The 16,817-nt window shown below is 37.2% G+C and overlaps 2 protein-coding genes across 3 annotated transcripts in view; one reads left to right on the top strand and one right to left on the bottom strand.

Moving 5' to 3' along the window:
• OPN3 (opsin 3) overlaps positions 1–6,270 on the top strand; it is a 47,943-nt gene extending 41,673 nt beyond the window's left edge. Inside the window, exon 4 of one of the 2 annotated variants that reach the window (XM_055323570.1) lies at positions 6,150–6,270. In XM_055323570.1, the coding sequence (XP_055179545.1) occupies positions 6,150–6,203 (54 nt within the window). In that variant the 3' untranslated portion in view covers positions 6,204–6,270. Of the gene's footprint in view, positions 1–1,722; positions 3,863–6,149 lie in introns of those variants that run through there. The other variant, XM_055323569.1, reaches the window with a different exon arrangement.
• The window catches only part of KMO (kynurenine 3-monooxygenase), a 54,310-nt gene continuing 41,428 nt past the window's right edge, over positions 3,936–16,817 (bottom strand). The window contains 5 exon segments of the mRNA XM_055323568.1: positions 3,936–4,571; positions 4,574–4,705; positions 6,277–6,336; positions 6,427–6,528; positions 15,000–15,082. Coding sequence (XP_055179543.1) covers positions 4,503–4,571; positions 4,574–4,705; positions 6,277–6,336; positions 6,427–6,528; positions 15,000–15,082 — 446 coding nt within the window. The 3' untranslated portion in view covers positions 3,936–4,502.

The raw sequence follows: 16,817 nt of genomic DNA, 5'->3' as shown, positions 1-16,817 counted from the left end.
GGTATGCCTGGGTGTCTAAGATTCTGCGTTTTATTTTATTTTATTTATTTTTTTAAATTTTTATTTATTTATTTATTTATTTATTTATTTATTTATTTATTTATTTATTTATTTATGATAGTCACACACACACACACAGAGAGAGAGAGAGAGAGAGAGGCAGAGACATAGGCAGAGGGAGAAGCAGGCTCCATGCACCGGGAGCCCGACGTGGGATTCGATCCCGGGTCTCCAGGTCGCGCCCTGGGCCAAAGGCAGGCGCCAAACTGCTGCACCACCCAGGGATCCCCAGATTCTGCATTTTAATAAGCTCTCACATGCTCCCCGTGTTTCTGGTTCTCTGAAGGACACTTTAAACAGGAAGTCTAAAAGGCACAATAAACTAACAAACAAAAACAAAACAATGGTCTTTATCCTCAAAGAGCTTAACATTTATGTGAGAAAACTTTGGCATAGTCTATTATAATGTATCTGTAGCACTTAGCCTGATATAGCAAACACTAGCTTGATGAATAGACAGTCTCAAGCAAATATTTATAAATGCGAATATAAAGTAAATGCTAACTTTATGTATAAATGAAGTTTAAAGAAGACAGAAATCAGTGTAGCTAGTTATATTCTTCATTGATATTTCCTGATCTGGGAAAGCCCATGTATTAAGCTTTTGTTTTTAAGGGGATAAAAGTTAAAATAAGTAACTTTTTATTTATATGATTTATTGGTCACGACAGACTGACTATTGTAACAAGGAACTTTACCATTTCAGTGGATTAATAAGAAAAAGGTTTTGCTCATTTATTTTTTAAACATTTATTTATTTATTTGAGAGACAGTGAGCAATTGAGGGGAGGGGCAGAAGGAGAGAATTTCAAGCAGACTCCCTGTTGACCACAGAGCTGCCCATTGGCCTCAATCTAAAGACCCTCACATCATAACCTGAGCCAAAACCAAAAGTCAGAAGCTCAACTGACTAAGTTAGACAGGTACCCCAGGGTTTTTTGCTCATTTAGATCTGGGTCCCAGGGATCCTGGAGGGCAGGGGATCTGTCTCATACAGTTCTGTAGGAATCTAGGTTCCTTCGTGTTGACTTAGACTGACCTCTAAGGTCCAATAGGAGGGGAAGAGCAGGGAGGAGCCCCTGAAAGGGAGCTGAGAAATATGTTTCAGTGTTGTGCCCAGGACAGGGGGAGAATCATGTGTGTAGTATTTTTTCCTGCAAATGGTTTGTAATCTCTATAGAAAAAAAGAATTCTTTACCTAATCAAAAGAACTTTAGTGAGTACAGCAGACTGTGAACTCTGCAGTAAGGGCCCTGTCAGTCTTTGCTGCCCACTGTATTCCCAAATTATAGCACAGGGGCTATCACCTAATAGGTGCTCACTGAATATTTGTGGAATGGATTAATGTTCAAATTCCTTAAAGAAAAAATTTCTTAAAGAAACAAATTTAGTTGCCCTCAAAGATGGTACATGCAACTTGATCCATGGAGATTATAAGGTATTATAATATTTCCATATGATTTTTTTAAAGAGAATTATAATAAACATAAAACTCCAGGGTTATTTAGGTACATATGAGCATTGCCACCTAAACCAATACCCATACCAGCTAACAATAAAAAAGAATAACCAAAATTAAAGTCAACTAATTTTATTGAATATAAATCCAGATTAAGGGCCAAATTTTTACTTAATATTCAACTTTATTTTCTCTCTGCCCAGTTTCGAAGATCCCTTTTGCAACTGCTATGTTTCCGACCACTGAGATGCCAAAGGCCTGCTAAGGACCTACCAGCCAATGGGAGTGAAATGCAGATCAGACCCATTGTGATGTCACAAAAAGATGGGGACAGGCCAAAGAAAAAAGTGACTTTTAATTCTTCCTCCATTATTTTTATCATCACCAGTGATGAATCAGTGTCAATTGATGACAGTGACAAAACCAGTGTGTCAAAAGTAGATGTAATCCAGGTTCGTCCTTTATAAGAAGGAATAATGGTAACGTAAGATGAGGCCTAATACTGGAAACCACTTCTAGACTTCCATTATAAGGACTGTTTTGGAATCCCCATTCTATGTAATAATTGTTGGGGAGCAAAAACTTTCCTGTACCCTAAAACTTTCTTCTGCCTGGTGTGGGAATTAAATTGATATATGAGACAGATTAACAAGAGAAAAGAAAAGTTTAATTCTGTGTGCATGAGGCCCAACAATAAAACTGAGACCCGAAGAAATGAGCAAGGCATGTAGCTTTTATATATTTTAGACAAAGAGATATAAATCTGTAAGAATTGACGGGACAAAGAAAACTCATGTTTAGGAACTTCAATTAGTAAAAAATTCTAAGTAGGATTTGAACTGCAGTAGTAATTTAATAAAAGTAACAAGATTTTTTTATGTAGGTTATTTTAGCCCTCAGTTCTCTGTCTCTGATGACACAGATGTCTCTGTACCTCATGGTGTAGGGAGATACCTTTCACATAAGAGATTTCCTGCTTTCAGGGACACAAATGAAGGACAGACTGTCCTTTTTGCACTTGCTATTTCTTAAGTAATTTTAATTCAAATTTGTGGCATACTTTGAGGCAGCCAGCCCCACAATATTAACAGAACTTTTGTGGCCCAGCAGAAAATCTGCATTACCCATATGCTTTCTGGACTCTGGAAGCAACTGAGCAAGACAAATTGTTTTAATTCAATGGGTGCTTTCCATAATGAAAAACCACTTATGGCACAAGATGGGCATCTGATACCATCAACTTCTAACATGTTAGAAATTTTCATCTCAAATATATTTTTTTAAATGACACTTTTTTCCAAGGCACATAATACATTTTTCTCAAAAATACTTAGGTGTATTTATAGCTCAAAAATAGCTGTAAAAATAACTTTGTGTCATACATGTGTGAAATCACTAGGAAATTTTGAATTTTCTGTAGTGTTGGATCCTAATCACTGTCACATCCTATGTTGGACCAATCAAATTTATCAAAGAGACAATTTCAGGGTGAAAAAGAAAATCAGCACCCTGGCTTCCTCTGAAACAAAAGACTTGCTATATATGCAATGTGATAAAGAGGAGCTTCAAGATGAATGTGCTGGTGAGCAAGCTCCAGAAAGGATATTAAAAGCAACCCAGCAAAGAAAAGGTGGTGAATTTCAAAGTAATCATGGAGTCTAGGGAATCGTACATCAGCAGAGGATGTACATGGAAAGGGTATGTTGATGGCAGATATGTATTTCCATATGTTTCACTTCAAACATAACTTGGTTATGAAAAGATTATTCTCTTTTTGACAATTTGCCACAATTTTGTCAAGAGTTTTTGGTTTGGAGAAGGAATTCCAAGCAAAAAATGAAACCTACATTTGAAGGGATGAAAATAACTGTAAAACTGTACTCATAAAATGTATTATTTAATCTTTTTGCTCTTCAATCAGTCTACTGGTTAATCAATGCTCGGTGTTAGTGATGATGCCATTTTCCCATGAGTCATTGTTTAGACTAGACACAGCTTATTAGAACTCAAAGATTTCTTTGACATTATAAAAAAGAAACTAAATCATTTTACTTTATTGCCTAGTTTTTATTTCTTAGATGACTGTTACTGGTGTAGTGTCATCATAATTAATCATGTTTGAAAGACTTCTGAATGATTCAGTTGGCCTATTGAAGAAGGAAGAACCAAAGAAAATGTGTTCACAGAAAGAACTTTTCAAAATCAAGTTTATTGCTGGTTAGTAAACTGCTTTGAGAGTCTCAAATGAAATAATTTCTATGAAAACAGTCTTCCCTTATTTCCTTTCCACTCTGTTGTATATATCAATGTTTAATTTATAAATAAAACTCTTCTTATTCTTCACTTAGTTTGGCATTAATAGCCCCCCCCCTATTTTTTTTTAATCTTCAAAAGTTAATACTGGACTTTGAGGACTGTGAAGTAAAATTAGTTCATTTTGTAACTCTCCAGAGTGCCTCAAATGCCTCATTTATACTTCCAGTTTTAGTAAATGAAGCCGAGTTCTATGTTGGATAAGTTCCATCCAGGTGATCAAAAGTGTACTTAACATGTTAGGGAAATCATAGTTTTTAAGTTTAGTCCTATCAATACTTATTGATTCAGTCCTATCATGACCTTAATTATGTCCTTTACAGAGAAGATGTGATCAGTGTCTTCCTTGAGGCCTCTGGCACTTTATTTTTTGAGAAGTGAAAGTGTTCTTAGTCATTGCACTTTTATATTTAGAATGACCACACCGATGTGTAGTGTTGTGGGAAAGCTGTGCTTTGCAACTTAAAATGGTAGTTTGGGGTTGTTGTGTCCCCCCGCCCCCCCTCCCCCAATAATCACAATAAACACACAGAGAAATTCTATACTGAATTTAATTATAAGCTGACATACTTTTTACTAGTGAATGAATTAAATATGACGGAAACATGGTTTTGACACTTAGTTTTAGTTACAAAGAAATCCAACTGTTTGTCACTTCAGAATCTTTATATTAACTGCTAATGACATTGGGAATTTTCTCTAGTGACCCCATGGAGTTTGCAGGGAAACATGTCCTGTTTTCTGGAAGTGAGCAAGCCAGTCCCATGGTCTTCTGAAGTAGTGTAGGGGTCTCAGTGACATGGCGCACATAAGTAGGTAGGTACTACCAATGGCTATAAGTGTTCCAAAGAAAAAGAGTCCTTTGTTTATCACCTGTAAAAACAGCAAGAAATCTCATTTTATTTTTCAGAGACAAAAATCTTAAAAGACTTCATTCTTGAGCAACCAAGGGGTTTACAATGTCTTCTTTGTTCTTTAACCTAAAACAGCGATTTAATTGCATGACCACTACAATGGTTGGTAAGGCCAGGAATTTGGAGATTCACTCCACTGTCTTTATCCTCTCTTACCCTTCCCAGAAATAACTGAATCCATGGGTTCTGTATAATGAATTCTTAGCAGTCCACCTTTGTATAACCATAAACACGCACACACACACAGAGTTTAGAAAAAAAGAATTCTGAATGCTATCTTAGAAGAGTACTGTGCTGAAGCCACAAGTGATTCAGTCACTGCTCAGACCCTGCACAAAGTCTCCTTGAGAAGAGTGATTGGCTCGGTGATACTAAATGTCCTGCATTTTCACTGCCTGTCACTGTCGTTACCCTAGCAGACTTTTAACTCCTTGAGGGCAGAGTTTGTATTTTATTCATTTTTATAGGAATAAATCTAGATTCCTTCTAATCTAGTCTCCACACAGCAAAGCATTCTTTCTAAAATCCACACCTGAGTCTATTAGCCTCATTTGGTCTCTCTCCTTCTCTCGACATAATAATAAAAAATGCCTGAAGTCCTTTTTACCCTTCCAGCTGCATCTCCAGCCATTGTCACACACCTGCGCTGCCTTCCAGCCCCACGAGCCCCACCCATCCTGTCCATTGCCATTCTCCTCCAAGGCAGTTGTGCCTCTTCACCTTAGCTGTTTCTGCTCCACCAACTTCTGAACTACATGAGGAAAGGGGTTGCTGCTGATTCATCAGCATGCACAGCTCAGTCTCCAGATATTAAATAAAATGACTTGCTGAATGAATAAAGTTGTTGGATTTCCAAAGTCAAAGGTTAGGAATCTGAGGGTCTATTTACTGGCATCTCTGGGTCAATTGCCCAAAATGAACATGTTATGGCAGTAAATTGGAATTAGATGATATGTTTTATAAGTGATTCAATTCTGTCCAATTTTACAAATTAAACCCATAAGAATATTGCATGAAGCAAAGGTCAATTACTAAATAAAAGTAAAAAATCACATTGCTAAAATAAAGTAAAATGTTTAGAAATATTAGCATCAGGGGCACCTGAGTGATTCAGTTAGTTAAGCATCTGACTCTTGACTTTGGCTCAGGTTATGATCTCAGGGTCTTTGGATCAAGCCCTGAATCAGGCTATGAGCTCAGTGTGGAGTCACCTCTACCTCTTCCTCTACTCCTTCCCCCATTTGCATTCACATTCTCTCTCTCTTAAATAAAATCTTTAAAAAAAGAGAAAGAAAATCACTAACATCAGTTTCTTTTTTGAATTTCTTCACTTCAGAAGCACTCACTTTCTCCCTCTCCCTCTTGCTCTCTTTCTTTCTTCCTTTTTGTAATTTTGTTCTTAGGCATTTTTCCCTCTGTGTACCAAGGACAGTTTTTACTTGGAAGCAAACATTTGATGTCTGTCACATCATTTCAGAATCCACCTGAAGAATCATAACCATAACACAATGAACTTCAATTTGTTCTGACCTTTTTCTGCCAATGCCAGTGCAGCAGTGCCTCATGGTATCTTATTCTGGAAAAGGTGATCTGCAAGGAAGTTTTAAAAAGTATTATTGGGATTCTTTGATGACTAAACAGAAGAATAAAATGAAAAGTTGTCTTAAATTCAGACCTTACCATGGTATAGAGAGGGATAAAGGTAGATGGCATAATAGCATGAAGAAATTGCTCCATGTTCTTTTGGAAGATGAACCACCTCGAGTTGACATGTGCTCGCATCTGCAATAATGTAAGAGTCTTAAAGAACACCTCAAATGAGTGACCTTTATTTCTTTGCTACAACATTATACTTCATTCTTATTCACTGGAAAACTGATCACAAAGTAGTCAAATTCTTATTTCTTTAATAGTCATTTCTGATCCTTTTTAGTAAAAGTATAGGAGATTACCTTGAAAAGATTGAGCAATTGCACAAAACCTCTTAGAGAACTCTATTTTCCTCAAGAGGCAATACAGGAACCTAATTCAGTGAAAAATTTGTACAACCAAATCTGAGGATAGTCTGTGGGATCACAGATTTGACTAACTGCCATTGTTTCCTAGCTGGTTTGGAATCTTCTTCATGCCAAGAAGGGATCTTTCAGGCGACATCTGTCTTGACTTACTTCATATTGAGAACTAATATTGTGTTATAGCTGTCACAAAAACACAAAGCAGGTTACATCAGTGAAGCTTTTCAGTATCTTATAGAACTTCCTTCACCACATATGAAACAATTCTTCTCAAACTGAAATCCACTTTATTTTTTTCTGTCTTCAGGAGACATGGAAAATAGCTAGACTCTTTTCTTTAAATTTATCTTGTAAATTTTTTCATTTGATCATTTAAAAACTGTAACCATAGTTATTTACTGTGAACTTTTCATGTAACTGACTCAAAATGTAATTGTGTTTTTCTTCTGAGTATTAATCTTTGAACTATGTATTTCTTTGGTATATACATATTTTTTTTCAGTGCATAAGGCCCCAAAGGATATCTAAAGCTACTCCAAATTTGCAGCTTATAATGTTAAGAGTGTTAAGTTATTTAAGGTTTCTTAAATCTTCCAAATATGTTAATACATATCAAAATTACAGTTTCCTTAAAATAAAATATGATTAGCCCTACCAAATGTCAAAGTTTTGAGCCTGTGAATTATCAATTATTGAAGCCAGACATTTTGTCATCTTTGTTACCTCCAGATGTCCCTAAAATGTAGATAGAGATGATGTGTGGGGATCATTGTCACATCTACAGTCACAATCCACCCATGTTCAAGGAATGCTCTGTGGTGTGTGTGTGGGGGGGTTTTTGGTACCTATTTTTATTAGCATGTATGTGATGGGTCAGGAGCAAAGAAAAATTAAAGAACATTTGTGATTTCTGGGGAATATCACAGAGTAGGAGGATCCTAGGGTCACCTCATCCGATGGATACACCTAGATAATAATGACATCAGTGTAAAAAACCCAGAAAATGTCCTGAAACTGGCAGAACAAATTTTCCATAGCTGAATGTAGAGAGGAGGCTACATCAAAAAGGGTAGGAAGGGCAGAGACACAGTTAGGAGCCAAACTGGCCCACAGGACTATCCACAGGACGTAGGGATACTGCTGGCATGGAGCGGGGTGAGCAGGACACTCCACACCAGGCACCTTAGGCATAGGGCATAACCACACTGGGAGGAAAAATCCCCATAACATTTGGCTTTGAAAATCAGAGGGGCTTAATTTGGATATTTCCTACAATCAGTGGGGCTTAACACCTGGAACTTCAAAAATCAGAGGGCTCTGCTGGAGGAGAGCTGGAGGGTGAGAAGAAACTGAGTCCCTACCCCTAAAGAGACAGGGCAACAAAAGCCTTACTCTATACAATTTAGCATAGAAGCAACAGTTTGAAAAATGCCTGGGAAATGTGGGAAGATTTATTTACTAATCTCAGAGCATGTGCTAGAGGGACAAATATCTTTGGGAGACTTCACAAAACCCCAAAGAGCTGGCGCATGCCATTCGCACCCCTGCCCCCCAGCCTCAACACACAGAACCACTGCAGCACCAACAATCTCCATCTACCTTGCTAACAGCATACCTACTCCCACATTTTCCTGCAGACTTGCCCCCTCCAACCCACCCTTGGCAGGACTCCATCCAAAGCAGTACCACAAGCTGGGCAGTGGCAAGCAGCCCCAACAGGGGCCAGCACCACTGCAAAGTGACTCCTGCCCTAGGGAGAAAGAAATATAATCACATATACCTGTCCAGACATCTGGTCTGACTGCAGGCCCTGCTCACCAACAAAAATTTTACAGGGGAAAACAGGGAGAGTGTGCACTTTGACGGCATCACAGCTCTGACCAACACCTCGTCCGAAGGTAATCCCAGTTTGGCTCACTAACTACATAGGCCAAAACTCTGTCCACAACAGGCAAAGACAACTTCTGCAGATGCTTGGATTGAAGGCAAATGTTGGTCAACATTTGGGCACAGGCGACTAACAGAGGAGACTCCCCTGAAGTGTCAGGTGCTGGTGAACAGGGGATACTGCACTACAGGGCACCGTAGGACCTCCTCTTCAAAGGGGTACTACTTTCTATGTTTGAGCAGAAGATGTAGCTGACTTTCCTAACACACAGAAATAGACACAGAGATTAAAAAAAAAAAACAGAGAGGAATGAGTCCCAAATGAAAGAACAAAAAAAATCAGAGCAAGAGACCTAAATGAAATGGAGATAAGAAGGGTGCCTGGGTGACTCAGTAGGTTAAGTTGTCTGCCTTTGGCTCAGGTTATGATCCCAGGGTCTTGGGATCAAGCCCCACATTGGGCTCCATGCTCAGTGGGGAGTCTGCTTCTCCCTCTTCATTTGCCCCTCCCCCTCTGCTCATGCTCTGTCTCTGGTTTTCTCTCTCTCAAATAAATAAAAAAATGTTAAATAGAGATAAGTAATGTGCCTGATAGAGAATTTAAAGTAATGGTCCTAAAGTTATCCATTGGACTTAAGAAAAGAGTGGAGGACCTCAATAAGACCTTCAACAAAGAGATGGAAAACATACAAAAGAACCAATCAGAATGAAGAGCTCAGTAACTGACATTAAAAATATACTAGAGGGAATAAATAGTAGACTAGAGAATGCAGAGGAATGGATTAGTGACCTGGAAGACAGAGTAATGGACAGCAATCAAGGTGACTAGGAGAGAGAAAAAAAATGAAAATAGACTAAGGGAACTCTGACACTATCAAGCATAATAATATTCAAATTATAGAGATCCCAGAAGGACAAGAAAGAGAAAATGGGGCAGAAATTTATTTAAATAATGGCTGAAAACTTCCTGAATCTGGGAAAGGAAATAGATACCAACAGAGAGTCTCCAACAAAATCAACCCAAGAAGGTCCACACCAAGACATGTAGTAATTAAGAAGGCAAAAACTAGTGACAGACTGTTTTAAAAGCAGCAAGAAAAGAAATCAGTTACACAGCAGGGGAAACCTCATAAGTCTATGATTTACGTTTTTAGCAGAAACTTTACAGACCAGAAGAGAGAGGCATGGTATATTCAAAGTGCTGAAAGAAAAAGCTTGCAGCCAAGAATACACTACGCAGCAAGGCTATTATCCAGAATATGAGGAGAGATAAAAAAATTTCCCAAACAAAAGTTAAAGTTATTAATGACACTAAACCAGCCCTACAAGAAATGTTAAAGGGGAGTCTGAGCGAAAAGGAAAGACCATAAATAAGAGTAAGAAAAGTAGGAAGAACAAAAGTAGTAAAAATAAGTATATCTATAGAAATCAGTCAAGGGATTCACAAAATAAAAGGATATAAGTATACCCATATAACCTAAAATGTAGGATGGAGGGAGAGGAGTAAAAAATTAGTGCTTTTAGATTGGGCTCAAACTTAGGTGACCAACTTAATATAGACTGCTGTAAGCATTCTTTGTTATATATAAACTACAAATGAAAAACCCGTAATAGATTTCCAAAAATAAATGAATCCAAGTATACCACTAAAGAACCAGCAGACCATGAGAGAAGGGGGCAAGAAAAGGAAGGAACAGAGAAGAGTTACAAATTAACCATAAATGAAGCAACAAACTGGTAATAAGTACTACCTGTCAATAACTACCATTAATGTTAATGGGCTAAATGCTACAATTAAAAGACACAGGGTGACAGAATGAATAAAAAGGTAATACCCATTTATATGCTGCCTACAAGAGATTCATTTCAGACCAAAAGACACATGTAAATTGAAAGTAAAGAGATGGGAAGAGATTTATCATGCAAATGGAACTGAAAAGAAAGCCAGAGTAGCAATACTTATATCAGATAAAATAGTCTTCAAAACAAAGACTGTAATAAGAGACGAGGACATTATATAAAGGGAATAATCCAACAAGAAGAAAGAGCAATTGTAAATATTTATGCATGAACATTGGAGGACTCAAATACATAAAGAAGCTAATAACCAACATAAAAGAAGTAACCAATAGTAATACAATGATAGTAGGGGGCTTAACATCCAACTCATATCAGTGGATAGATCATCCAAACAAAATCTGCAAGGAAACAATGACTTTGAATGACACATTGGACCAGACGGATCAAACAATTCAGAACATTCCATCCAAACACACATGGAACATTCTGTAGAATAGATCACATATTAGGCCATAAAGTAAGTACCAATAAATTAAAAAAGATCAAAGTCATACCATACATCTTTGCTGACCACAATGTCATAAAACTAGAAATCAATCACAAGAAAAAATCTAAAAAGAACACAAATACATGGAGGTTAAATAACATGCTACTAAATAATGAATGGGTCAGCCAAGAAATCAAAGAAGAAATCAAATACTTTATGGAGACAAATGAAAATGAAAACACAATGGTCCAAAATCTGTGGAATGCAGTGAAACTGTTCCAACCGAGAGAAATTGATAGTAATATAGGCCTACTACCTTCAGAAGCAAGAAAAATCTCAAGTAAGCAACCTAACCTTACATCTAAAAGAACTAGAAAAAAGAACAAACAAAACCCCAAACCAGTGGAAGGAAAGAAATAATAAAGGTTAGAGCAAAAATAAATGAAATAAGAATTTTAAAAATTCTTGGGCGGCCCGGGGTGGCTCAGCTGTTTAGCGCCGCCTTTGGCTGGGGGCGTGATTCTGGAGACCTGGAATCGAGTCCCACGTCGGGATCCCTGCATGGAGTCTGCTTCTCCCTCTGCCTGTGTCTCTGCCTCTCACTCTCTGTATGTCTCCCATTAATAAATAAATGAAATCTTTACAAAAAAAGAAAGAAAGAAAGAAAGAAAGAAAGAAAGAAAGAAAGAAAGAAAGAAAGAAAGAAGAAAATAGTTTAAAAAAAGAATTTTAAAAATTCTTGATCAATGAAACCAGGAGTAAGTTCTATGAATAGATCAATTAAATTAATAAATCTTCAGTCAGGCTCATCAAAAGAGAGAGAGAGAAAGAAATAGATATAGAGAGGACTCAAACAAAATCAGGAATGAAAGGAAAAATAACAGCTGACACCACAGAAACAGAAAGTATGATAAGAAAATATTTTGAAAAAAAAAGAAAATATTTTCAAAAATTATATGTCAACAAACTGGACAACCTAGAAGAAATGGTAAATTCCTAGAGGCATAAAACATCACAAAACTGAATCAGGAAGAAGTAGAAAAATTTGAACAGGCTGATTATGAGCAATGAAATTGAGTCAGAAATCAAAAAATCCTCCACAAACAAGTCCAGGACTAAATGGCTTACAAGTGAATTCTACCAAACATTTAAAGAGTTAATATATATTATTAAAGTATTCCAAAAAATAAAAGAGGAAGAAATGCTTTCAAATTCATTTTATGAGTGCAGCATTACCCCAATACAAAGCCAGGTAAAGACACCACAAAAAAGACAGCTATGGGCCAATATTTCTGATTAATGTCGATGCTAAAATACTCAACATAATATTAGCAAACCAAATCTGACAATACTTTTAAAAAGTCATTCACCATGATCAAAGGGGATTTATCCCTGGGATGCAAGTGTGATTTAATATTCACAAATCAATCAATGTGACACATCACATCAATAAGAGAAAAGATAAGTATCATGTTCATTTCAATTGATGCAGAAAAAGCATTTGACAAAGTACAACATCCATTCATGATAAAAAAAAAACCCTCAACATAGTAGATCTAGAGGGACCATTCCCCAATATAATAAAAGCCATATGTGAAAAACCCACAGCAAACATCATACTCTAGTGAAAAACTGAGAGGTTTCTCCCTAAGATCAGGGACAAGATAAAGATGTCCACTCTTACCACTTTTATTCAACATATCACTGGAAATCCAACTATAGCAATCAGAGAAGAAAAAAGAAATAAAAGGCATCTGAATTGGTAAGAAAGAAGTAAAACTTTCACTGTTTGCAGATAACATTATACTATATATAGAAAATCCTAAAGACTCCACCAAAAAACTACTAGAACTGATATATGAGTTCAGTAAGGTTGCAGGATATAAGATTAATATACAGACATCCTTTGCATTTCTATACATTAATCATGAAGTAGCAAAAAAAAGTAAGAAAACAATCCCATTTACAATTACACCAAAAATAATAAAATATTCAGGAATAAATTTAACCAAGCAGGTAAAAGATGTGTATTCTGGAAACTATAAAGCATTAATGAAAGAAATCGAAGATGACAAACAGAAAGACATTCCATGCTCACGGATTGGAAGAACAAATATTGTTAAAATGTCAATACTATAAGCAATCTACACATTTAATGCAATACTTATTAAAATACCAATAGCATTTTCCACAGAACTAGAAGAAACAATCTTAAAATTTGTGTGGAACCGCAAAAGAGCCCCCAATAGTCAAAGCAATCTTGAAAAAGAATAAAACTGGAGGTAGCACAATCTCAGACTTCAAGATATACTTCAAAGCTGTAGTAACCAAAATAGTATGATACTGACACAAAAATAGACATAAATCAATGGAAGAGAATAGAAAGCCCAGAAATAAACCCACAAGTATATGGTCAATTAACCTTTGGCAAAGGAGTACAAAATATGCAATAAGAAAAAGTCTCTTCAACAAAGATGTTGGGAAAACTGGACAGCTACGTGCAAAAGAATGAAACTGTACCACTTTTTTATACCATACACAAAAATAAACTCAAATGGATTAAAGATCTAAACGTGACACCAGGGATGCCTGGGTGGCTCAGCAGTTTAGCACCTGCCTTCAGCCCAGGGCGTGATTCTGGAGTCCTGGGACAGAGTTCCACATCAAGCTCCCTGAGTAGAGTCTGCTCCTCTCTCTGCCTATGTTTCAGCCTCTCTCCTCTCTCTCTCTCCTCTCTCTCTCTCTCTCTGTGTGTGTGTGTGTGTCTCTTATGAATAAATAAATAAAATCTTAAAAAAAATAAACATGAGACCTGAAACCATAAAAATCCTAGAACAGAGCACAGGCAGTGATTTCCCTGATATCAGCCTTAGCAACATTATTCTAGATATGTCTCCCAAGGCAAGAGAAACAAAAGCAAAAATAAACTATTGAAACTACATCAAAATAAAAAGCTCCTGAAGAGCAAAAGAAACAATCAACAAGACTAAAAAACAACCTACAAAATAGGAGAAGATATTTGCAAATGACATATTCAATAAAGGATTCATATCCAAAATATAGATAATATATACACCTCAACACCAAAAAGCACCAAATAATCCAATTAAAAATGGAAAGAAGACATGAACAGACATTTCTTCAAAGAAGACATACAGATGGCCAACAGACATACAAGAAGATAGCCAACAGACACACAAAACGGTGCTCAGCAACACTCATCAGAGAAGTACAAATCAGAGCCATAATGAGGTATCACCTCACACCTGTCAGAATGGCTAAAATAAAAACACAAGAAAGAACAAGCATTGAGGAGGATACGGAGAAAAAAGAACCATCGTGCACTGTTAGTGGGAATGCAAACTGGTGCAGCCACTGTGGAAGACAGTATGGAGGTTTGACCAAAAACTAAAAATCGAATTACCACATGAATCAGTAATTCCACTACCGGGTATTTACCCAAGAATATGAAAGCACTAATTTGTAAAGATATATGCACCCATATGTTTACTGAGGACTTATTTACAAGAGTCAAACTATGGAAACAGCCCAACTGTCCACTGGTAGATGAATGGATAAAGAAGAGGTGGTATATATGATATATATACTGGAATATTAGCCATGAAAAAGAAGAAAATCTTGCCATTTGCAACAAGATGGACCTAGAGTAGACTATGCTAAGTAAAATAAGTCAGTCAGATAAAGACAAATACTGTATGATTTCACTCATGTGTGGAATTTGAGCAACAAACCAAGCAAAGAAAAAAAGGAGACAAACAAAATCAGACTCTTATTACAGAGAACAAGCAAGTGGTTACCAGAGGGGAGGTGGGTGAGGGGGTGGTTGAAAGAGGTGATGGGGATTAAAGAGTATATTTCTCATGATGAGCATTGAGTAATGTATAGTATTGTTGAATCACTGTATTCTATACCTGAAACTAATATAACACTATGTATTAATTACACTGGAATTAAAATTTTTAAAATTTTGTTTAAAAAGAAAAGACTATTTGTTAGACTATTAAGAATGATCTCATGGAATAGAGCTCAGCTCCCTCACTCACCTCTATATAGTTGTACATGGATAGGTCTGAGATGGCATGGTCATCTGGAATTCTCAAACTTGAATATTCCGGAAGACACATACCTAGGAGCCAAGTGAAATAATACATCATTTCCAATACAGTCTATGAAAATGTGCCAGGCTCTACACAGATCAAATTAAATGGTATATAATCTACCACTGTTCTAATCTTTTAAAACTTTGGGTAACCATGTAAAATGACCAATAATCTATGAATACTGAACAATAACACACAGGCATTTCCTATTGTGCTTAAATAAAACTTATGATAAAGGTAATATAATATATACTTACTGGTTATCAAATCATTGTTTTCTCTATTTCTTTATTTATTTCTTTATTTCAGGTCCTTAGAAATGACTGTCAGTGAGCCCCCCAGTCCTGCTTAGAACCTGCTCTTCTCCTTTCTGTCATTTCTTGCCACCCCATGCACATTTGTTTCACTGCACACAAGACACCTTATCAACTAACCATCAGCTCCCTCATTATTCTGTGATCTCCCAGAGGCAAGCCTCACGTTTTAATCATGTCCAAAATCTTAACCAGGTAAATGGTAAATACTGAATAAATACTTGACAAATGAACAACTAACATTATAATATAACCCTCGTATGGCCAATCAACACTGGTTATTAAGGATGCTATTTAAAAGTCAGAGAACCTGGCTGCCAGTCCCTGCTTCAACACTTGTAGCTATATGACTTTGGGTGAGTTACTTTAAGTCTCTAAGCTTAAATTTGCTCAGTTGTAAAATAGGGACAAGAATAGTGCCTATTCCCCATGCTTTCCATGAAGACCAAATGCAAAAATAGGTTTAAAAATAAGCAAGTGGGTCGCCTGGGTGGTTCAGCAGTTGAGCATCTGCCTTTGGCCCAGGGCGTGATCCAGGAGTCCTGAGATAGAGTCCCACATCGGGCTTCCTGCATGGAGCCTGCTTCTCCCTCTGCCTTTGTCTCTCCCTCCCTCTCTATCTGTGTCACTCATGAATAAATAAATAAAATCTTTAAAAAATATATAGCAAGATACCCAACACATATGAAATGTTCAGTAATGCTAGTTATGAGTATCATTGTCATAATCAGTTTTGTTATCTTTGTTCTGTAGTAGCCGAGACCAGTGTTGATAGTATGTTCTGATGTTCTGATATATGAACCCTCCATTCCCTCCATCATCTCTATCATTTGCAGATTAATCCCACAGGGGCTGAGACGGGAGAACAAATGCCTCTGGAGCAAAATGACTGGAAAAGGAAGCCAGAAAACCAGAACTTTTCCCTGGACCCTCTAGTCTCTGATCCAGACATGAGTGTCCATGACTTCCTGTAACACCATCACAAACATTTACTGTGAACTTCACTTTGTGCCAGACTTTTTAAAAATAAGCTTTACTTAGCATAATACCCTCTAGTTCCATCCACATCTTTGCAAATGGTAAAATGGAGCATATCTTGGGCAAATATTGGTTCTGGGAACTCTTTTCTTTGTGGGGATCACTACACAGACCTCCGGTTCAAACTTTAAAAGAAACTACATTTCCCTCTCTGAGTGCTCCTTGTCTGACATGGGTAACAATGGCATAGGCTGCTAACAGAAAAGTTTATAATCCTGAACGTGAAATATGCATCATAGGCTTGTGATCATCCAGGGTCAGAATTAGGTCCCAATTAATCAACAGGACTGGGCAGCCCGGGTGGCTCAGCGGTTTAGCGCCGCCTTCAGCCCAGGGCCTGATCCTGGAGATCCCGGATCCAGTCCCACGTCAGGCTCCCTGCGTGGAGCCTGCTTCTCCCTCTGCCTGT

The sequence above is a fragment of the Nyctereutes procyonoides genome, unplaced genomic scaffold, assembly GCF_905146905.1.
Source record: "Nyctereutes procyonoides isolate TBG_1078 unplaced genomic scaffold, NYPRO_anot_genome, whole genome shotgun sequence".
In the NCBI taxonomy this organism is placed as follows: Eukaryota; Metazoa; Chordata; class Mammalia; order Carnivora; family Canidae; genus Nyctereutes; species Nyctereutes procyonoides.
Note: the sequence above shows the minus strand (reverse complement) of the source record. Positions and strands in the feature narration are given on the sequence as shown.